This window comes from Nilaparvata lugens, chromosome 5 (assembly GCF_014356525.2).
Source record: "Nilaparvata lugens isolate BPH chromosome 5, ASM1435652v1, whole genome shotgun sequence".
Lineage (NCBI taxonomy): Eukaryota > Metazoa > Arthropoda > Insecta > Hemiptera > Delphacidae > Nilaparvata > Nilaparvata lugens.
The window spans coordinates 49,812,577-49,836,789 of record NC_052508.1 but is presented as its reverse complement, the minus strand read 5'-3'; the positions used below and the strand labels follow the sequence as shown (position 1 = coordinate 49,836,789).

Below are 24,213 nucleotides of genomic sequence, written 5' to 3'. Positions count from 1 at the left end.
TTTTTAAACCTGCATGAAGCCTCTATAAAACTCTTTGATTTGTAATATTAAGTTAACATATGAATTTAAATGAGAATCATCAAAGGTCTATGTGGAGCGATCTTTGACAAAAGAACAGAAACATTGGTTACGGTTATCAAATAATGATTATTATTGCTCTACTGGTGTTTTCAATGTGGACAATTTGAAAGTTCCACTAAAACCAATCAGCTGTTGAAACTAAAATATGCAACGGTATCAAACATCATTCATTGCGAATAATAATATATTGTAAAAGAGATCCTATCCTTAATTTCAAGATAGCGGTTTTATTCGGTTATTCAAAAAATGATTTTTTTTATTATTGCTGCACTGTTACTTGACAATTAAAAAATTTCACGAGAATAAACTAGATGTTGAAAATGTAATACATGCAATAGGTAACTGTATTAAACATAATTCGTTGAAAATAATTGTAAAGGAGATTCTATCCTTCAATTAACAAACAATTTATATCTTTATAATGAAAAGGCATTCAAAGATAGAATGACAATGAGATAGTCTAGCCTATTTTTCGGAAATAGAATTTCCATATTAGCCTACTATGTCACAATTCAACATTAGTTCAATGGATAGAGTGTTTCTGGAGAAATCTGCTAAACCTTTTGGGCCGATCCTTAGTTGCCGAACGGTACTCAAAAAAATATATTGAGATTCAAGACTGATTCGCAATCTGATTAGGAGCCTTTTTTCTAATAGTTTTTGTTGATAGAAATAGCTTGATAATAGAAATTCTTACGTAAATTTTCGAGTTTTAAATCTTTCAGGATCTGAAGACATGAAAATTGTACAATCCGTTTCTTCTTAATTTAATCAAATAAATGAATTCATTATAATAACAAGACATGCAATTATGATTGTAATTCTCACTCACCTGAACAGACGCAGACACCGCAGAAACACAACTGTCAACAGCTATCGTTACTGCCAGAAACTTGATAATATGAACTACCTAAGCTACTCCCTATTAATTAATCCCCTATTTATTTATCCTATATATCTATATAACCTATCTGTCACCTAATACTAAACTCAAAAATCTATAACTAAACCTATCTGTTTATCTAACCTATTTCAAAACTTAAAAACCTATTACGAAGCCTATCTATTTATCTAATCTATTTCTTACTCAAAAAATTATCACTAAGTCTATCTATCGAAACCTATCTACCACTTATTACAATAAATTTCTGGAGTCAAACTAGAAATCAGCACGATGCTATTCTAAGCTTTGTGGAGAGACGAGTGAACAGTGAAGACGAACGAATGACCAGAAATCGTTGTCTTCTTCAAAAAAAGACCTTCACCCCCTCAAACTACTACCTGAGAGTTAGGAAAATGGCGATTGGGTACCGCTATGTTGAGAATAGAAAGTTTAGGGTGTGTGTGAAAGAGAGAGGGTGAGTCAGTGTGGCAGTAGAGAGACAGAGACAAAGTTCTAAACAATTGGAATTCCCAGTTTCTGGAATGTCACAACTATAACCAATAGTTCCCTTTGAACAGCATGCATTAATTCACCACGTGAAAAACACCACTTATTTAGTAATAATTTTAATGAAATAAATAAAATTACTCAATATTGGTTTCCATTACGAACTGCTTGCTATCATTTTACTGTTTTTGTTTTAATCAACAATGAATTTCATTAGATAATCATTTTCACATTGTTTGGTCCTGCTAAACCCGTGGGTTTTTCAGCAGGTGCCAGATCAAAACAATATTATTTACAACGTTAAATTAAAATTAAGTATAAATAAAATAATTTAGCTTACTTGTCGTTAATCAAGAGTAATATACAAGAAATGAAATAAGATGATTACAGTCATAATGAGGAACCATAAGAAACATAATTAGAATAAAAAGAAAATAACTGAAAATTTATAACATGAAATATTGAATCAAGACATCAATGGAATAATTATAATTTAAATAAATACTTGAACAACACAGCAATATAACAATTATAGATCAAACAATACTTCATAGCATATTACCAAAATTTACAGGAACATTAACATTACATTATAGTACTACTTTGGATTGGTACAGGTACTTTAGGACAGGTACATTACTTAATAATTTTAACTACAAGATTTCAAGCTATTGAATAAACTTACAGGCATTCTAATGAGCATAATGATGGTAGTTAAGTTAGAACGAATTACTTGATTTATACAATAAGACTACACTAAACTTGGATGGACATTCAATTTTTCAAGCCAAAACAAAATGTGATTATTTTACTTGGGGCATGCAATAGCAATCATCACACATATTTTATATGAGTTACAGGAAATCCCACTTGTGAAATCACGTACTCAAGTATCAACACTACAAATCAAGAAGCGAATATCAATTGCTTTTACTAGATAAAGGAATACTCTATTTATTTTCCTCCCACTCAAATTTGATAGAAGTACCATTACTTTGTCGGCATCTGACACAACATTTTGGATGAATTCGCCAAGAAAGTAGGAACGAATAGAGTTATACATTGGACAGCGTACTAAGAAATGTTCTATATCTTCTCTCTCACGAATATTACAAATAGGACAATTCGACATACAGTTCAATTTTGTACCTCTGTTATTAACATACAAGTATATAGATACAAAATAGTATCTATATAGTTCCAAATATAGTAATATAGTTCTAAATTTCAAGTCATTCCGTTAATTGGGAGATGAGATATCGTGTACACAGATGCACATACACTCATACACACACACACACACACACACACACACAGACAGACAGACCAATACCCAAAAACCACTTTTTTGACTCAGGGGACCTCGAAACGTATAGAAATTTAGAAATAGGGATACCTTAATTTTATTCGGAAAGCAATACTTTCCTTACCTATGGTAATAGGGCAAGGAAAGTAATAATAGCATTTAAATTAACACTGTACTCTGCCATTTAAGTAATATTAATTAACTAATTATGAATAGTATTGTATAAGTAATTTTGAAGTTTTCTAAAATATTCGTGATTATACCTAATACTACTCTCATACCTAAAATAAACGGAATTTTCTTTGATGTCAATATTTGAAATAACGTTTTGTAAAAAATCAGTTCATGAAATAATTACACGCCAGGCTATTTTCCGCAAATCTTTTGCCAAGATGAGAATGTTCTCTCAGGTGAATTTTATTTTAGTTGGGAAAAATTCTGCAAGAAAAGAAACAGTCACTCGCTGCGAGTATCACCAGTTTGAGAATACCACTGCGACTTGGAAAATTTAAAAATTGATTTTTTATAGTTTTTCATATCGATATTGAGATTTTTATAGAAAAATCCTATGGTAGTCGCAACTTCTGATACTCGCAGCGAGTGAATTTAGCTTAATGTGACTTTCCCATAAGGGCTCACATACACGAGTCAAGTCGATTTGGTCAAGTAGATGCATTTGATTCAATGTTAATGTAGTCCAACAGCTCATAAATGTTGACACGAAGTCGACTTGACGCCTCTGAACCGACTATCATTGAATCAAATGCATCCACGCATCAATGTGATGAATGCAATTCATGCAATGAATGCAATTGATCAATGTGAATGACTCGTGTATCTGAGGCAACAGGTATGGAAGAATGAGAAGAATAAAGCTTCTAATAAATCCATTGTGCTAATTAGAATTTCCATAGACATAATTCGAATTGAGCGTTGGTGGATTTTTATTTTAAACTTATCATACTTATCGATCGCTATACTATAGGTAGAATTGAGAGTGAACAACAGATTATTCAAATGAAATTATTTATTTTAAATTTGGAGTTGATGGGTAGCCTATTGTATCACGGGAAAATTTAGGAGTAGGAGAGAGGAGGAAGAGAAATGAGAGAATTAAGAAAGAGAATTAAACAAAAAGTGGCAGTGAGGGGAACTGAGCAAGTACCGGTTCTGATGAAGATGAAGAAAAAGAAATAATATGTGAAAAGTGCAATAATTGATAATGAAGGAGTAGGTGGAAGAGAGAATAAGAGAAATGTAAGAGGGAGAAGTGAATAGAGAGGAGAAATGAGTGAGAATTGATTACGATGATGATAATGATGCTTTCTTTCACTTGTGCACAGAAACATTGAATTTTTAATTTAAGTTTTATTGAGATGTTATTGTGGGTTAATTTGATTCGATTGAAGAAACAAAGTACAATAGTCGAAATTGTAATGTTTCATACTCTCGTAGATATGTCATTGATAAGACCATTGATAAATATGGTCATATAAGATATGACCATTGATAAATGGTCAACTGTTGACCATCATAAATCAACATCAATAAAAATTTACGTGAATTTTTCAATTGTAGATGTATCCAATTTCTGACTCTATGAAGAAACTTCAAGTTCAGACTATAGTAATAAATGGATTGGAGTATAATATTGGGTCGTTCAAGTTATAATAATAAAGTTCTATGGTAGCTGGGCAAGACAAAAAGTCAGGAAGAAGAGTTTGTGTAGGCTATAGCAGTGCAGAGTGTTAGAAGAATGTATTTCTTGTAGCCTATGTATTTCTCTCCAACTTGTCAACAGCTATAGAAAAAGTCACTTCAGCAAGGACCATCTGGCAAAGTTCATTGTCCAAGCAAATTCCTTTCTTGGTCTTCTCTCTCACTCATCTTGCTCTCGCGCTGCCTACAACCTCTCACTCACTCTTCCACCTTTTCCAACTATCTTTTCTACAACTGTCTTCCATTCTTTGTTCTTTGAATCTACACAAAGTGTAAACTGACTCATAGAACTATGAACTTAGAATATGAACATAGAACATAGACTATACAGTCGAACCTCTCTATAACGAACCTGCAGTTAACGAAAACCTCTACACAACGAATTTTTACTTGGTCCCATGACATTTTAGAGTTTTAGCTGCTTATTTACCTCTATTTAACGAATTTCGGACCTCTCAACAACAAAGTTTACTCTAGACTTCAACATACAAAATGTAGTTTGTATAGGAAGCAGACGGGAATTTTCAAGGAATTGTTTAGTTTCAGCAGAAAGATCAATAGACTAAAAATAATGGAATTTCAGGTAGGAAGAAGACAGGGTGGTAGACAGTCAATAGAGGTTGAAACACATGTCGGAAATTGAATGCAAGTTACTGAAAATAGAATTTTAAGGATTTGTCATTCATTTTCACTTTCAGATTCACCACTTTCAGTATACATACAATTTATTGACGAATAGGCAATAAAATCGCTATGAAACAATGACAAATCAGTAACATAGCGGCTTTAGCCTCAGTACAATTAAAATTCATCAAGAATTTCATTATAAATAATCGTATCTATAATTCACATAAATTATATGTCAATTGTGAGACATTTATTATATGTAAATGATTTACTTTCAGTATACATTCAATTTATACACGAATAGGCCATAAAATCGCTATGAAACAATGAAAAATCAGTAACATAGCGGTTTTAGCCTCACTACAATTAAAATTCATCAAGTTCTCTTTTTTAAATAAACATATGAATAATTCACGTGAATTTACATAAATCATACGTCAATTATGAGACGTTTAGTATATGTAAATGATTTACTTTCAGTATACATACAATTTATTGACGAATAGGCCATGAATTCGCTATGAAACAATGAAAAATCAGTAACATAGAGATTTTAGCCTTAGTACAATTGAAGTTCATCAAGAATTTCTTTTTAAATAAACGTATATATAATTCACGTGAATTTACATAAAATATATGTCAATTATGAGACGTATATTATATGTAAATGATTTACTTCCAGTATACATTCAATTTATTGATGAATAGGCCATAAAATCGCTATGAGACAATGAAAAATCAGAAACATAGCGGTTTTAGCCTCACTACAATTAAAATTCATCAACAACTTATTTTTAAATAACCGTATCTATAATTTATGTAAATTTACATAAATTATATGTCAATTATGAGACGTTTAGTATATGTAAATGATTCACTTTCAGTATACATTCAATTTATTGAGAAATAGGCCATGAAATCACTTTTAATAAAACAAAAATCAGTAGCCCAATTCTTTTTGCTCAACTATAACTAGAATTCATCAAGTTCTTTTTTTGAATACTTGAATGTATATTGTATGTAAATATACATTAATAATAGGTCAATTCTGGAAGTATAATCCATGTAAATCATTTACTTTCAGTAAACATTCAATTTATTGACGAATAGGCCATAAAATCGCTATGAAACAATGAAAAATCATTAACACAACGGTTTTAGCCTTACTACAATTGCAATTCATCAAGTTCTCTTTTTAAAATAAGCATATATATTATAATTCACGTGAATTTACATAAATCATATGTCAATTATGAGACGTATATTATATGTAAATGATTTACTTTCAGTATACATTCAATTTATCGATGAATAGGCCATAAAATCGCTATGAAACAATGAAAAATCAGTAACATAGCGGTTTTAGCCCTACTACAATTAAAATTCATCAAGAACTCATTTTTAAATAATCATATCTATAATTTATGTGAATTTACATAGATTATATATCAATTATGAGACGTATATTATATGTAAATGATTTACTTCCAGTATACATTCAATTTATTCACGAATAGGCTATGAAATTGCTATGAAACAATGAAAAATCAGTAACATAGCGGTTTTTCCCTTACTACAATTAAAATTCATCAAGAACTTATTTTTAAATAATCATATCTATAATTTATGTAAATTTACATAGATTATATGTCAATTATGAGACGTATATTTTATGTAAATCGTTTACTTGCAGTATACATTCAATTCATCCACGAATAGGCTATAAAATTGCTATGAAACAATGAAAAATCAGTAACATAGCGGTTTTAGCCTTACTGCAATTTAAATTCATCAAGAACTTATTTTTAATCAATCATATATATAATCTACGTGAATTTACATAGATTATATGTCAATTTTGAGACATATATTTTATGTGAATGATTTACTTCCAGTATACATTCAATTTATTGAGAAATAGCGGCCATGAAACCACTTTTATTAAAAAAAAAAATAGTTGCCCAATTCTTTCAGCTCAACTACAACTAGAATTCATTAAGTTCTTTTTTTGAATACTTGAATGTATATTTTACGTCAATATACATAAATAATATATCAATTCTGCTAAGTATATTTTATGTAAATAATTTACTTTTAGTATACATTCATTTTATTGACGAATTGGCCATAAAATCACTTCAATTCAGTCAAATATCAGTGACACAGCCATTTAAGCTCAACTCCATAAAAAATTAATTGAGTTTTTAATCTTAAAATTTTCATGTATAATATATGTAAACTATACGTATTTTAAAATACTTGACATAGTTTACCAAGATTGACCTAAAAAATACGTATTATATACGTGGTGTGCTGACTGGGTTACTTGCATTGCTCGAATATATTTTCTCAAAATTAATATGCATGTATCTTGTGAAATGTTGTAAAATTTGTTAGTATTTATTATTTGTTAGTATCTAGCATGTTATAATATGTGATTCAATTATTAACACGTGACAAATCGCGATCTCTTTTTTAACGCTAGAAGACGCTCGTTAGTAGTCTGCTCAAACATGCATTTTAGGCTCCGATGGCTACCTTTTAAAATTATACGACTTGAATGTACCTGTTACTTTTTACAATTAATTGTTCGTTGATCGTGATTCAATCACTATAAATTGAAACGTTTGAACTCAAGACTATTCAACACTAGATGATTGCACTTGGTCAGAACTGAAGTTTTTTAAGAATCAGTTTCAGAAATATACGGAAAATCGCGTTCTAGTTCAACTATAGAACAATTAATTATACAACATTTCGAAGAAGATTGTTAGAATTGATCTCCACTTTCAATCAATGGGGGAACATCCTGCCGTTTTATTTTATGATTTGGGCATTTTTATTTTTGGAGCAGTTCTTTGCATAAACAGTTCCTTCTTTATTAAACTAGCTTCCTCAGCAATTTTTATAATACATTAAGAACCTCATCAAGGGAAAATACTCGATTACAGCCAAGAATTGATTGTAATAATACGTCGTCGTCCCATGGTAGAGTTGCGTATCTTAGTTTTCGTCAATTTTTATTTTTATTATTTTTTCTGCTTGTACCATCAAAGCATGTTGTGGTAAAATTTCGAAAGTGTATCTCGCATTGCTGCCAAGTTACAGCTTGATGTTTTTTCACTTAAGAGAAGAAGATCAATTCTTCTATAAGATCAAATTCTTCTAGAATAATCTAGAAGATCTAGATTCTATCACAGTAAATTTTCGTATCTACTACATGTTATGTTATGTTTGAAGGGACGGATTCAAGGATCTAAAAGCTCAAAGAACCCCACACGTCAACCGGAGCTTATTCTGTGTCCCAAGTACGTTAGTTGGGCAAGCCAAAGCCACAGGGGGCATCTACTACATATATTATGTATTGTGATATATTTTGAAAAACTATGTATTATATTATGTTTATATGTAGCACATAACAGAAAACACTTTAAAGTTTGTGATATAAATTAAAACAGGAGACACAAGACATAAATAGATTGAACACTTAAAAACTTACATTATAAACGGAAATTATAATGCTCGGTTGAGAAAGAAAACTCAGTTCCCGAAAATTTCCGTTTTTAATGGAAGTTTCTAAGTGTTTTCAATCTATTTATGTCTTGTGTCTCCTGTTTTAATTTATATCATGTTTATATGTATATATGTTTATTATATATTTAAATGTTTATTTTATGTTAATATATTTGTATTATATGTGTGTATATTCGTATTGTATCTTGTGTGTGTAAATGCATGATATCATATTATTGGTACTCTATATATGTGTTGCTTTATAGCCTCAATTGAACATCAATTTGAATATTTGGCTAGTTGAAACAAGGAACTCTCTGACTCTCAATCTATGTATAAGCCAATTATTAATTATTCTTCATAATCGACTCATTGACAAGATTGAAAATTCATTTATTTATTTAATCATTCAGAATTTCACAACTTACAGAAAAGTACCACAGGCTTACGCTCAAAAAAATTACAGCTGTGCTTAGTGAGAGAAGTAGTGTGTATTTTTGCGTTCAAAATTTTATAAAATTACTTGATTAATTCAATATGAAGTGATAATTAAGTGTTATATTTAAATATAGTTTGGTGTTTTAATTTCTCTAAATTCAAAATTTTTAGCTTATATATATATTTTGGACGAAAATTGAACTTGAACGTTTTACAGTACAAACATAACCTATTTTTTGGACATTTTATTAATTTATCAAAATTTGGGAATGGAATAGATTTGGGCCAAGCCTGTTGTTCTTTCCTAATCATATTTATATGATTTGTGATTCTGTCCACAAATAAATAAATAAATATCGGGGCACTAATCACTTGAAATTGTCAAATAACGATCAACTTTGAAAATTATTATATACTCTAAAGAGGATTATCATGTCATGTCAACAAATCAGATTATGTTGATCAAATTGATTAAATTGTCTAGCTAGATAAAATTTCTCGCTGATTGATTATGAATACACAGCTGGAAATAATTCTGAGTCTCTCCCACACTGGCAAACGCATCTTCTGTTATCGAGAGACGACGAAATTATTATCTGTTTTCCAAGGATGAATTATCCTTTTAATGTCGTTCAGCGAGTTTTCCAAAGCATGAGACTTAGTGAAATCGAATCTTTATATCATAAACCTAGGTACTATGTTCCAAATTTCGTGAAAATCGTTAGAGCCGTTTTCGAGATCCGTAAAACATAAATAACCAGATATATAAAGAAATTGCTCGCTTAATATAATAGGATTAATCTGAATATTAGTATTAATTTATCATTGTGCATGTTAGACTGCTCAGAAATAAATAATGATGCAAAAATTATTAGTTGATGAAACTATTGGAATCTCGATCTGTAAGGTCTAGTCAAAGTTGTTTTCTCTTCTGAAAAATTGGGTATTTACAGTGACGCAACTCTACCAAATTACCTTAGTGACAACGAATTGTAATTTGTTTATTCATTGTTCCTTATACTGTTTTGCTTAATAATTAATCACCTATTATAATCAGCTTGCAATGTAGTCTTACATAACATAAAAAGAAAATTAATAATTGCATGGTAAGCCACCTCTATTTGAAGCTGACATTCCTTGCTGAATTGCTTTCATATGTACAACATTCACAGTCTAATAAATGCACAGTCTCGTCAGTCTGATACAAAAGTATTCTCCAGTGGCCAGTGTTGCAAGTAGCAGTCAAGGTGGCCGGCAAGCAAAACTAGTTTTATTTATAACATAATAATTGTTGATATCATATTATGTATGTAGTGATTTAAAATAACCTGGTATTTAGAACCCTAAATACCCAAAATTCTTACACACTGGGGAATATTGGGTATTTATGGAATAATTTATGTTTTTACCCCTGAGTACGTTATTATTGGCATTGTATGATATTGAAATAATCCAAAATATAATTATAAAGACTTATTTGCAATTTTTTCAATGACTTGAAGGGACTGATTTAAGGATCCAAAGGTTCAAGAACCCCACACGTCAACCGACGCTTATTGTGTGTCCCAAGTATGTTAGTTGGGCAAACCAATACCTGTGTCCTTTACAAGATACAGGAGTTTTTCCCTATACTAACATCCCACCTGGTTGCTTGCAGCCAAACAGAGCCCTTCTCCTTGTCCCTAGTCTCTCGCAATCCAGTGTTAAATGCTTGGCAGTCTCTTCAGACTGATTGGTCCTCGTGACATACGTGAGTTCCACTCCTGGCCTTTCTTGTAGGTCCTTGCGCTGAGGGAGGGGTAGCCAAATTCCCTCTAGGGCGTCTGGCACCCTCGACTCAGCCCCACATTTTTGTGCCTGGGGTTACCCATCTCTTGTCTCTCGGGTTTCTTATTTCTGCCCCACCGAAACTTTGCAAGGTCAAAAGCCTAACCTCTCCAAAGAAGTTTTGCCTGAATGGCCGTCCTTCTTTGAACAGTGGTGAGGTTTGATCTCTCAACCCGCAAGCTGTTCGGTTGCTTTATCGCATCCTTGGGCATTCTTGCAGATTCTTGCTTTCCTGGAATTCTGAGAAGCTTATCCTCCCTCATGAGTTGGGATGGTGTGATTGAGCTTTCATCATCCATGTCGTGATCAGTAAAAGCCTTCTCAATGTTGATAGCCTCTATATAAAGGTGCGTACAGATTTACGCGCCGCGAACATGAGCAATTCACTTTTAATCAGCTGACTTTAACTGTATTTTTACAGAAACGGTAAGATACAGTTATAAAAAGCTTGGCTGAGGCTGATGTGAATTGCTTGGCATCAGCTGATGTGAATCGCTCAGCTGATGTGAAAAGTGAATTGCTCATGTTCGCGGCGCGTATATCTGTACGCACCTTTAGAGTGCAACGGAACCTCCTGTGTTCCTGTTCAATGACTTGATTTTTCGAATATCACTCAAAGCTTGTAAATGGATATGATTTTTTAATCCAATAAGAAACTGGGTAAATAATAATTGACTAATTCTACAGAAGTTATATGCTAATTTAGCATAGCAGTGTCGTGACTGTGTATTTATTAGGCAATGCACGAGACATGCAAATGCCATGAGATATAACATGAACCTCAACCCATCAAACGGAGAAAGTTGGCCGGCGTGGTAATGTCTCTCTCACACATCTTCCCCTCTCACTCTGCATTCGTACGGCCAGTGTAGAAATTGTTGGAAGTGAGGGTACCAGCTGCTGAGAAAGAACTGACCAAACTCTTCCCCCAACCTAAAAAATGCAGAGTTGAATCTCATGTGGTGGAAGTCAAATGTTCCAAATTTCGTCAAGTCAAATGTTCATGTTAGAAGTCAAATGTTCTTGTTACATCTCGCTGTCTCGAAAATGATTATTAATAACCATGATCAATTATTATTTAGTATCCAATGCTTCTACACATTAACCCTGCTAGTAGGCTAAGTTACTAATCGCCTTGAAAAAAGTACACATAAATAATTGTTCCAATGAGAAATTTTAATGTCCACTTTCATTTGCTTTGCCCCAAACAATGATAATAAAATATAAAATAATATATAAAAAATATATTATACATTAAATATAATTAATAAAAACAATATAAAACCTTGTAGTACCCTTTAATATTAAAAAAAAACTTCAACATATTTTAACGATAATAAAGGGTAATACAAGTTTTTATATTGTTTTTATTAATTTGTACAAAAATAGCCCATATAAGTGAAGTGTTTTTAATAAATATAATATAACTTATGTAATACAACACAGAACAATCGCCAAAAAAGGTATTAGTTTTAATTGGAAAGAAAACTTTCTTTTAAAGATATATAAAGGCGTAAATAATAACAAATTTTATTTTAACTTTCAATGCATATTTCAATTGACAAATGATAATACTTTCAGATTTACAAAAACAAATGTTATAAACATCAATTATATTTGAACTGATTATGAATAATTCACAAAACAAAATAAATATATTTAATGGGCAACTTGCTTGGCTATTGTCTGTTGTCGCTCAAGAAATTGTAATTGAATTAAATTGGGGTGAACTAAATAAATATTACCTTCTAAAATCCTACCTTTTAGAGATCATTGGTCTCTTGGGCAGCACACAGGTCTCGAATGGTTCTCACTTCCGACTTTGAGAAAAAACATTTTTAAGATGATGCGATTAAAACACTACTTTTCCTTACAAGATCCCAATCCTCCAAATACAATTACGTAGGTTTAAACTTCCCGAACTGAGTTGAAAAATGTACAGTTCAGGTAATTGAAAAATCTATAAATATATTTTCATCAGTTTCTAAGTTTCTCCAAATCATTAAATTTTTAATTATTGGAAAAATTCTTTGCTGTCAAGATTTACAATCATTTTACTTCTCCATATACATATAATAACAGATAACAGTTACTTTTGACGCATTACAATAAAGTATGGTCGTTAAAAAATTAAATTATTAATTATTTGGCAACAATTGATCATTTGTCAATGAAATTTGAGGGTAGTTTCTGAAATACAGTACAATTATCGACTCAGCAGCTCGATAGTTTTTAGATGTGGAACCACTCAGTTGACACTTGTTGCAAAGTTGAAAATTTCACCCTCCACATAGAAGCATTAACAACAGCTTCAAAACATGAAAATAGAGAAATGATACATCAGATTATAATTTAATGATCTACAACCCTACAATAAGCATTCATCTTTACGATGCATTAATGGAGAGTTATAAGCCCTGAAAAAGCAAAAAGTAGGATAAAAGCCTGTAATTTCAACAAATTTACACTTTCAAGAGCAAATACCTCGAAAACTCGAATTTCTCTTGGAAATATCGCTCAACTTCATTGTACAAAAATTATAGAGAATTTATCAAGCTTCATTTTTGAATAGTCATGTCGGTTGAACAGAGTTCTTTGTTTCCCAAGATGAAAGGTGTAAGCATAACATTGCAAAATTCAAATTTTAAACCACCCTCATCCCTTTAGCACAAGAGGTAGGGATGGTCACTTTTGATATATTCACCTCCAAACTGGTCTCAACAAAGCTGCAGTCAAAAATTGTGTTTAAAACATCCCTTCAAAATTCCTTTGTCAATTGCTCTATTGTTGCAACACTAAAGCTGCTGCAACAGTTGTGGGGAAATGCGAAAACTTGTGAAATTATAAATCGAAATGAAGAGGATTTGATTCTCTAGAAGTTCATAATCAGCATGGATTTTTCTATCGTTTTTTAAAACGTTATGAGCAAAAATTGGAGGCAAACGTGTTTTTTTCAAAAATGTTACACCTTCAAAAGCGGATATCTCTAAAGCTGGGAGATAAAGTAAAAGTTGTTAGATCAATACTATAAGAAATTATGTAAGCTTTAATTTTGTATAGAATAGTCATGACTAAAAATGTTAAAATGCGAGTAACCAAAATTGGTATCTTTGAACCACTCCCATCCCCTTAGCATAGGGGGTAGGTGTGGGGACTTTTGATATGTTTACCTCCTTATCCTTAACAGAACAGCGGGGTCAAAAAGTTTCTTCCAACGTCCTCTATATCGTTTTCTGAGCATTCATTGCCAGGACTATGTGTGAGGGTAATGGGAAATGCATGGTTGATTTGATGAGATGATCAAACGTCCATGCCACCGGAGGGATTCGAACTCACAAGGCAGGCGGTGCTAGCCAAATGATCGAAGTTTATAACGCTTCTGTCCACTAGACCAACCCGTTTGAATGCCTTGTTTACCTTCCTGTCCGACGCGGTCAAGTATGTCAAAAGCTTAAGACTATAATCACATTCTATGAACTTTTGAGCAAGTGCACGCGTGCTGCAGATGAGAAACCAAATCTAGAAAGAGCCACAGAAACAAGCTGTGAGTTGTCTGTCGCTGCTCACACTGAACGCACAAGCAAGTGTGCACTTGCTATGCGAGCAGTAACATACAAGTCACAACGTGTTACTATGACTCTTTCCAGATTTTGTTTCTCATCTCAATGTGATAATACCCTAAAGCCGGGTTTTCCTTTGTGCGTAAATGCCGTCGTCGACCACGACAGGGTGAGGATATCTCAGATTGGGTAATTTCAAATTGTCTAAATAACCAAAAAGATTATGTTCAATTATGTTTTAATGGAGGAGGTTGAGTTTATACATTTTTATACTTTTAAATGGCAATATGATAATATTATTAAAAATGTTTTGATTGTTGAATAATGAAAAATTATTTGATCAGCTGTTCTAGTACCTACACTTGAAATTTGCCGTCGTCGACTGCGGAAATTTACGCACAAAAGAGAATGCACCTTATTAGCCTTGTATCGCATTCGACCACCAGTGGGTCGCCAAGTGTCCGATTGAGTCAAGAGGCATTAGTTCTTGTAGCGCTCATTACACTAGTTTTGCAAAATTCCGGCCACCCGGCTGATGTTTAACTTGGTTCGCCAGCCCGGCAGCCAATGCTTGCTCTCTGGTGACCCACTTATGAATAAATGTAATGAGCCTAAACGATCAAAAATATATATATACGTATATTAGAATATTCATGATCATACATAATTATGAGGTCTTTATATTTGACAACTTAAATCAATTCAATTGAGCATTTTCAAATGTAATGACGTCATTGAACTGCACAAAGCTACTACAAGAAATCCGTAGTCAGCAGAATAGTACGGTACATCAAGGACGACATTTTTATAAATAATGATTCTCACGTGAATTTTATCTGAGAAGACTTTTAGCCATGCATGTTGCTTAGCAACCAGCTTCAAAAATATAATTGATAGGTTTTTCTTATGTTCCCAGACAACCAAAGCGTAATTGGCTTAGAATGTTCTCAAGAATAGTTTCTAATAAAATCTCAAAAAAATGCCCTTGAAAAAAAAACAACCTTGAATTGCAGGTTTTTCAAAAATATAGAACATCATTTGTACCTTTTTTTGTTTATTTTCAAAACAATAGTTTATTTATAAATCATTAGACAACTGGTCCGTCAGGTTTGCTCGCTTTGATCTCGCTTGACGGAGCAAGTGGTAGGATTTCCTCTTTTGGCTCAACAACAGACACGTTGTCGGGAAGAAGCTTCTTGGGTCCAATTTTGCCGTTCGCGTCCCAAGGCAACATGATCTTTACCTTAATTCCTAGTACACCTGCAAAATAAAATTCGACATTAGAAAATTACAAGTGTGAACAAGTAATCAAATGAGTATTCCAAATACCTTATTAAATCATTATGTAGAATACTTTCTATAGTTTTAACTCCTCTTAAGTACCTATCGTGTCTTATTTTCAAGAGTATCTCATTTAAATAAAATTTCATCCTCTATTTTATTGAACACAATTTTTTCATCTACAAATATTCAACTCATTTTACTTTAACCTTTTTCTGAAGTATCTATGAGATTTATCTTGAAATACCATAATTGAATGCCCTAAATTACATACTATTGGAACTGAAAATCAGTTACTAAAATTCCGTCATTGTTCATCCCTGTGCAGGTGGTTTTGCAATGGATAATATGTGCCGAATTCAAGACAATTCAAAGTTTGCTTGAGTCAAGTAAACTTCAGTAGGACAATTTCCAGCTGAGAACGGCTTGACAAAAAAATGTGTTCAAAAAATAACTTGAGATTTGGCTTGAAATCAGTAATGGCGGCCGCAGCCATAGGTTTGTACATTAGAGAATATCGCACTGAGGTAAATTTCATAATCAACATATTTTTTTATACATCTATCTTATATATTTTCAATGTCGTATTGAATTATATTAATATGAACAATCTTGAATGTTATAACATGGCCGTGAGTTATAACATGGCCGTGAGTTATAACATGAACCTTCGACTCTCACCAAATGAGATTCAACTCTGCATTTTTTAGGGTGGGGGAAGTTTGGTCAGTTCGTTCTCAGCAGTTGGTACCCTCACTTCCAACAATTTCTACACTGGCCGTATGAATGTAGAGTGAGAGGAGAAGATGTGTGAGATAAACATTCCTACTCCTAGATCCCTACCAAGCCAGCCACTCTTTTACCGTTTGAGAGGTTCAGGTTCATGTTATAACTCACGGCCTATAACTTTGTGATATAAAAGCAAACAAAAAGTACTTCAACAATAGTCCAGTCTCCTGAACGTTTTGACAACTGCAATGGAGGACAAACCATTTTATCATTGTACTCAACTTATTTCTCTCGTAGTTCAAAATTATTTCAACTTCTTCAATGAATTAATAGATAAAACTATAAATCATCTTAATCGAGGGAATATATTGAAATTAAAGCGAATTATTTTCTTTTAAAAACTCCTGCGATATCTCAAGTAAGGTTCATATTCTATTAATCATTCTATCATTACTTATTATTACTCATCTATTATTAAATAGCTATTATTAACATTACTATTACATCATAGTCATAGAGTAAGTACAGCTCAAGTGCGAGATGAATTACTTTTAACACGGCTCTTTCTCGAAGACTGAGAGGTCCGATGCTCTATCCTCCACTAATCACTCCCACTACCTAGCAGCATTCTCCTTCTTTTGTGTTTGAGTGAGAGAGCTTTGTAACGCGACGCGGCAACACTCCCCTCCATCTATTGCTGGCAATGTTCCAAGTACTGTTCTGGTCAGCAGGTATATTGGTTTGTGTATGTTACAGAGATGTTTCCATCACAAGAACATGAAGCAAAATGACACGGCGCATCCAATTGTGCGCAGGATGTCCATCTGTGTCTATGCTACAAACTGTGGAGGGAGAAATGGGTTTCTCCTCTTCATGTTAAAAGTAATTTATCTCGCACTTTAGTTAAGTTAGTGTATTGAATGTGGTGAAAGGTGTCTGACCTTGACGCAGTAGCACATGCCGTGTGGCGGTGTCGACATAGTCGATGCAGGGCTCTCCGCTGTGAATCATGAGGCCGTCGACAAACTTCATCGACTTGGCTCGCTGACCACGCAGCTTGCCCGAGACCACCACTTCGCAGCCCTTGGCTCCGCTCTCCATTATGAAGCGCAGCACACCGTAGCACGCTCTGCAACACATACCAATCAAACATAAGCCTTATCTCAATCATATGTGGTCAGCTTTTCCTTCCATCAGCCGTCTCCTCCTCGAAATCCACAAGATTATGGTAGCCTAATATGATCAAGAGTATAAGTACAGAAGAATCATATTTGTTCCAATAAGACTTCAAAGACACCCAAGGTGTTTTGGCTTGTTGGTTACTACATGGCAACGCATTGCTTTTGACAGAAATGTCATTTCTAATAAGATTTTTTATTAAAAAGATTTATTCTCTCTTAATATTGCTTCAAAATTATAATCGCGAAAAAATTAACTGGATGATATTAAACAAATGACTTTGAAATCTTAGTTTATTCATTGAAACTTCAGAATAACTTATCTTCTTTTTTCTGCTCGATTATTGAAATTTTAACCTTGAACTGCACTTTTATTAAAATTAATCATCCAAGCATTTATGCACCTCATAATAATATGAAACCAAACAAATTGAATTTACAGCTTTAAAAGTGATTAAACATTTTCATCATTACATGATTTATCCCGTACAACTAGCATTTATGTTTTGAAATGAAACATTTCTTGAATCGTTCTAATTCTTCCAGCTGTTGAAGGTTTTGTCCATGTTTGATTCATCTTCTCATTTGAGACTAATTTTATAATATTCCTCAAACTGCAGATTCATTACACAGACTCAGCTTACGAAAAGTTCCTAGAAATTCTACAAAAACATATGGAGAGCAATACACATCATTACAGACAAAAGAAGAGGATCAAGAGCATAAAACCATGGATAACACGAGGACTTATCTCAGCTATAAGAACAAGGGATTCTCTAAATAGAAGAAGGAAGCTGGACCCAGAGAACGGAGAACTCGCTAACTACTACCGAAGATACAGAAATACACTGACGTCACTCATCCAAACTACAAAAGAAAATTATTTCAAGATGCAACTAAATGAAGCAAACAATGATGTAAGGAAGACATGGAAAATAATCAAGGATGCTACAGATTCAGATCAGAAAAAGGATATACAACTGAATGCTTTGAAAATTAATGGTGACATAGTCACACTGAAAGATAATCCTAGAGAACTATTGAGTCATGTAAATAATTTCTTTGTTAATATTGGAGAGAGTATGGCTAACAAAATATCTGAGAGTCTGAATAAAAATATTAACGAAATTATAGCAGATAATGTACCAGAATTGCATGTACAGAGTAATATGTTTCTTTTCCCCATAGATGAAAAGGAAATAATAAACACAATTGATTCTTTACACATCAATAGTGCACCAGGCCTAGATGGATTAGATAACAGGACCTTGAAAGGAATAAAATATTTAATTTCTAAGCCTTTAACTCATATTTTTAATCTGAGCTTGTTATATGGTACTTTTCCAAGAGCAATGAAGCAAATCTGTGTCAGACCTATACATAAAGCAGGCGATAAACTAATTATTAGTAATTATAGACCTATTTCACTGATTAGCAATGTATCAAAAATTTTAGAAAAACTAGTTAAATCAAGATTAATAAGCTTTTTAGAAATTAATAATATTCTTTCTCCTAACCAATTTGGCTTCCGCAAAGGTATAAGTACAGAATTAGCTGTACTAGAATTATCAAAATTTGTAACTAGCAATTTAGAGGAAAAGAATAAATGTCTAGCAGTATTTTTAGATTTAGCAAAGGCCTTCGACTCTGTTTCCCATGATTTATTAATAAAAAAGCTTGAGGCAATAGGTATAAGAGGAGTGCCACTTGAATGGTTCAGATCCTACCTCAGCAATCGACAGCAAAAAACAAAGGTTGAGAACCATATGAGTGCAGAGGGTTCCATGAAGTTTGGAATACCTCAAGGAACAGTTTTAGGACCAATTTTGTATTCGATCTTTGCAAATGAGTTGTGCTCCATTCAAATTCAAGGTAGAGTTATAGCCTTTGCTGACGATACAGCACTCCTTTTTCAAGGAAAAAACTGGGAAGAAGTGTTCCAAACAGCAGAGATAGAACTCACAAAAATCACTAGTTGGTTAAGAAATAACTTATTGTCATTGAATTCAGAAAAAACAAAATTTTTAGCTTTTTCTTTAACAAATAGCACAAAACCACACATGACAACAATGAAGCTCCATAATTGTAATAGAAATTGTAACAATAATTGTAATTGCCCACTAATAGAACGCTCTGACAATATAAAGTATTTAGGAATAATAGTAGATGATTCATTGAAATGGAACAAACACATAACATATACAACTGCCAAAATAAGGAAGCTTATATACAAATTCTATCAATTAAGGCGTATCATAGACAAAGAAATGTTAAAAACTGTATACTTAACATTAGTTGAATCTCTTTTAAGGTACGGTCTGTTAGTTTGGGGTGCAGCTAACTTCAGTTTTATAGATCCATTATTTAAAACTCAAAAACGCATTTTGAAAATAATGGGAAACAGGGAAACCCAGTTTTCAACTGTAGAATTATTTATAGAAAATAGAGTACTCAGCGTTAGGCAATTGTATATATTGTTGTTATTAGGGTATATGAAAAAACATCAAAATAGGAACCATATCATAAATCATAGCCATAATACTAGAATAAGAGAACGTTACAATCAAGAAGTACCAAGAATGAATACAGCGTTTGGGCAAAGATCACTAGGATATTTAGGGCCTACAATATCTAATAGAATACCATTAGAAATCAAAGGAGAGGAAAATTTCAATAGGTTCAAAAGAAAAATTAGACATTGGTTATTCAGTATTGGGATACAAAGTAGTGAGGAACTAATAGTAAGTAGGATTTAGATTTAAGCAGTATTCTTTTTAAATAAGGTAATTTATATGTAGAAAATAGTACCTCGGTTTAGTATCTTTGTACTAGGTGATGCTTAGGGTAATAGATATAGTTTTAGATTTTTGGAATTTTTTGTATTGTCTGTTGTAGCATAAATTAGTATTAATTTGATGATAACCTCGACACATATATTATATAGTGAGGTATCATTTTTGTAAACACTGAATATTGTTATATTATTGAAAATATATGGAAAAAAAAATATGTAATGTATGAATTTATGAATAAACTCCTCTGGATGTGTCGTCCAACATCCAGAGAAATTATTATTATTATTATTATTATTATTAGGCTATTTTGTAATTACACTATTTATTAAAATAATTTTGAACAATTTTTTTATTAAAGTAAAATTATGATAATTTTTTCATTAAAATAATTTTGATAAATTTTTGCCAAGTTGACAAACTTTTTTATTTGCATTTTAGAACAGTAATTCTTGAACTACAAGGCCCTGTTGCACAAAAGCCTGTTAGATTTCAATTGCGATTGCGATTAAATGGCATGCGAACCAATCAGAGAAAGCTTTTTCAAAAAGAAGGCTTCTCTAATTGGTTCTCGTTGCATAATCACGATTGAAATTTAACAAGGTTTTGTGCAACCGGGATCAAAAATCTTTATGGAACTACACTGAAATCTGGCAAAACTATGATGTTTTTGTACCATGTGACCTTGATAGCCAATCAAAATTTTAAAATTTGACAAATCTACGGCCTTTTTTTCACCATGTGACCGACAGAGCCAATTATAACATCATAATGTTAGAATTACAACATCATAATACGTTCAAACTATGATTATACATTCTCTATATAGCCTACTATACTATCAATGTAAATAGTAACTGACCGTCTGACAGCCAGTCCGCCGACCAGTTTGTAACGGAGGGATTCAGCCTGGGCAATGGCGCACAGACCTCTGGTTGCCACTTTCTCGGCATACAAGTCGAGCGAGTTTTCTGGGAAGTTGAACCTCTTCTGGACGAAGGATGTGAGCTCCCTGATGTGACGACCCTTGGGCCCAAGCACCTCCTGTGTTCTGGTCGCCATAATGATGATCTCCGTCTTGGACGGTGTGACGCGCACCTCGACACCCGAGTAGCCATCCTCGTACAGCTCGCGGCTCAAGAACTCGTTCAACTCGGCTTTGAACACGCCATCGGCGACAAACTAAACAGATAACAATTATAATTTTAACAAACTATAAAAATTGATTACACCTAGTTACTAGTTAGCAATGATAAAAATGTCTACGATAATGCGAATCCAGTTTTGAAAAAAAAATGGTTACATTATACTAGCCTATATATCCAAAGTCATTATACATCATACTGTGTTACATTCTGAAACGCTTAAACCAACAGCAGATTAATCTCTGTTTAAACCAAAAGGATACATTAATCTATTATCAAGCTTAAGGTTCTTGATGAAGTACAATTTAGTTTATATAGAATCAAAATTCACAAGAAAAATAAATAACATAACCTAATTAGTTTAAATAACACAGCAACTTGAGTTCAAACTGGGTAGACCCTAAAGAAAGAGTTTTGATTGTCAGTTTGAACATTTGCAATATTAAAAACATTTTAGTTAAATTAAAAATACCTTCGAAACCCCGACAGTTTTTAAAATATGCAAATGAGTAGTTTTAACGCTATGTAAATGAGCGTACAATTAATGAAGCATACGCTCTTCCAATAAACCACAATGTATATTTATTGCAAAAGAATGTAAGCGACGCAACACGTATCAAGGTTACTACTTGAGCCGCGTGGTTAAAGCCCAAAAGCCGCCGCGGCTAGAGCACATAACCTATTAATTTATTAGATTTGATGATTCATTGGATATGTTGTTAAAGGTTCATGCTTATTTGCTAAAGCCGCGCTGGCTGTAGCCACGCGGCTCTAGACGCCGTTAATGAATGGCATCTTTAGAAGATGATTGAATAAGACTAATTTCATTATAGAGAATGTGGATAGTTTCGTATCTGGTGACCCTATTATTATTTTATACACAGCATAGGAGTAATTTCTCTGAGTATCATAGATTGACATTGTATAAAGAGAAGTACCACCAATTCGGCTGCGGAAAATATTTAAGTTTGAAATTATTTCTAAAGAAGTGTTTTTATAGTCTGAAGTGTGCACATAGTCACAATTTTGACTACTGTATAAGAGTAAGAGACTAATAGTAATTTAATACTAAATATAAATTCTTTGTAACATCAATGGTGTCAAGCAATTTTGCTAGCACTTCGACTTGTCTGACGCCGTTCCAGACCAACCAGACGCGATGTATATTTATCTATCTGTCGATATTTAAAAATATTGAATATAGCACCATTAAACACTAACAGTATACTGTATACTATATTTTGAATAATCAATAAAACCAAAATATTTCAAAAAACAAACTTTTCTAAACCATTCCATCCTTAAAGCATAAGGGTTATGAATGAACTTTTATACTGAACCTCTTATGTTCAGAACAGGTGTGATTTGCTGTATCGATAATATTTTAACATCAATAATAAGGACAATTGATATGGAACTTTACCCAATATCAAAAAGTTTTATTATAATCTGCCAAAATTATAATTGAAAATTTGGGTAGAAATTATAAGTTTGATAGTGATAAAAAATCATGTTTCCAACTTTATCATAAAAAAGTTTTGGAGCAAAAATTTTCTTGTCAATGGCTACAATGATAATTCGATGTAATTTTATTTATTTAAGTTTAATTAGTATAGGAGAGCAATATACAGTTGCATCTAAGTCTATTATAATAATTATGTTAACCCCTTGTGGAAAACTAACCTATAAGCTAAATGAAAAATGGTTCACAAACACCAAAATAAAAATCAAAAATCTTCATCAGCCGGTCAAGTTAAAAATGAAAAATTATTTTTCGATAAGGCAATGAATACAAATATAATATGATAAATAAACCATGTTTACAAACTATTGTATTTAGCAGCCCCTGCAGTGCCACATGGAAATAGTCTAGAAAAGGCTCAAACGTGAGTGGATTAACCCAAATAACTAAACTGTGAGATGAATTTACTTATGTCATAAATAAACTACATTGATTAGAGTTAATTATTAAATTACTTACTTTTCGCTTCTTTGATATTTGAGTAGTCATGTTGCTGTACAGAAAATCACGACGAAAAGGAGAAGCAGGAACAGGATATCAACCGGCCATAACAGATCACCACAGACAGAGGGAGACATGATAGAGAAATAATAAATCAATTTTTTAATGATACTGTGTAAAAAATGAGCTTTTAGCTCTAATAAAAATTCAATTTCATGTTAAATTCAATTATTAGTGATCGGATATCACTATATTTAAAATAAAAACGTTGAAGAGGCAAGCCTCTGTACAACGCGTTAGCCTCTTGATCCCGTTCATATTAAAATTATCATATAGAAATATTACCAAATTGAAATTTCATTTATTTATGGATATTGATATTATAAATGTTGAAGTATAAGTTGGAATTATAATCGTATGCTCCAATTATTCATACACGCATTCTTACTATCTAGTCACCTGTGACAATTATAACCGCCAACTTTTAAAAGCATTTAGAATTAAAGCTGAATACCCCTGTTCTTTTCTATCTGTGTTTGTACTATAGAATTCAAACACTGATCATTCAATAAATTGAGAAACCTTCAAATTATACGGTAGTATAATGCCCCTGTATTTTATAACATATTAATTACTCCACCATATGGAATAAATAATATAGTTT

At 32.4% G+C, this 24,213-nt stretch overlaps 1 protein-coding gene across 1 annotated transcript; it reads right to left on the bottom strand.

Moving 5' to 3' along the window:
• Positions 1 to 15,495: 15,495 nt before the first annotated feature.
• LOC111047299 (40S ribosomal protein S3-A) lies at positions 15,496 to 23,862 on the bottom strand. Its single transcript, XM_022333019.2, has 4 exons — positions 23,568 to 23,862; positions 21,304 to 21,623; positions 17,413 to 17,600; positions 15,496 to 15,721 (listed from the first exon to the last, which is right to left on the bottom strand). The coding sequence occupies exons 1-4, from the start codon at positions 23,595 to 23,597 to the stop codon at positions 15,549 to 15,551; spliced, it is 711 nt and encodes a 236-aa protein (XP_022188711.1). The 5' UTR covers positions 23,598 to 23,862; the 3' UTR covers positions 15,496 to 15,548.
• Between the last annotated feature and the right edge of the window lie 351 nt (positions 23,863 to 24,213).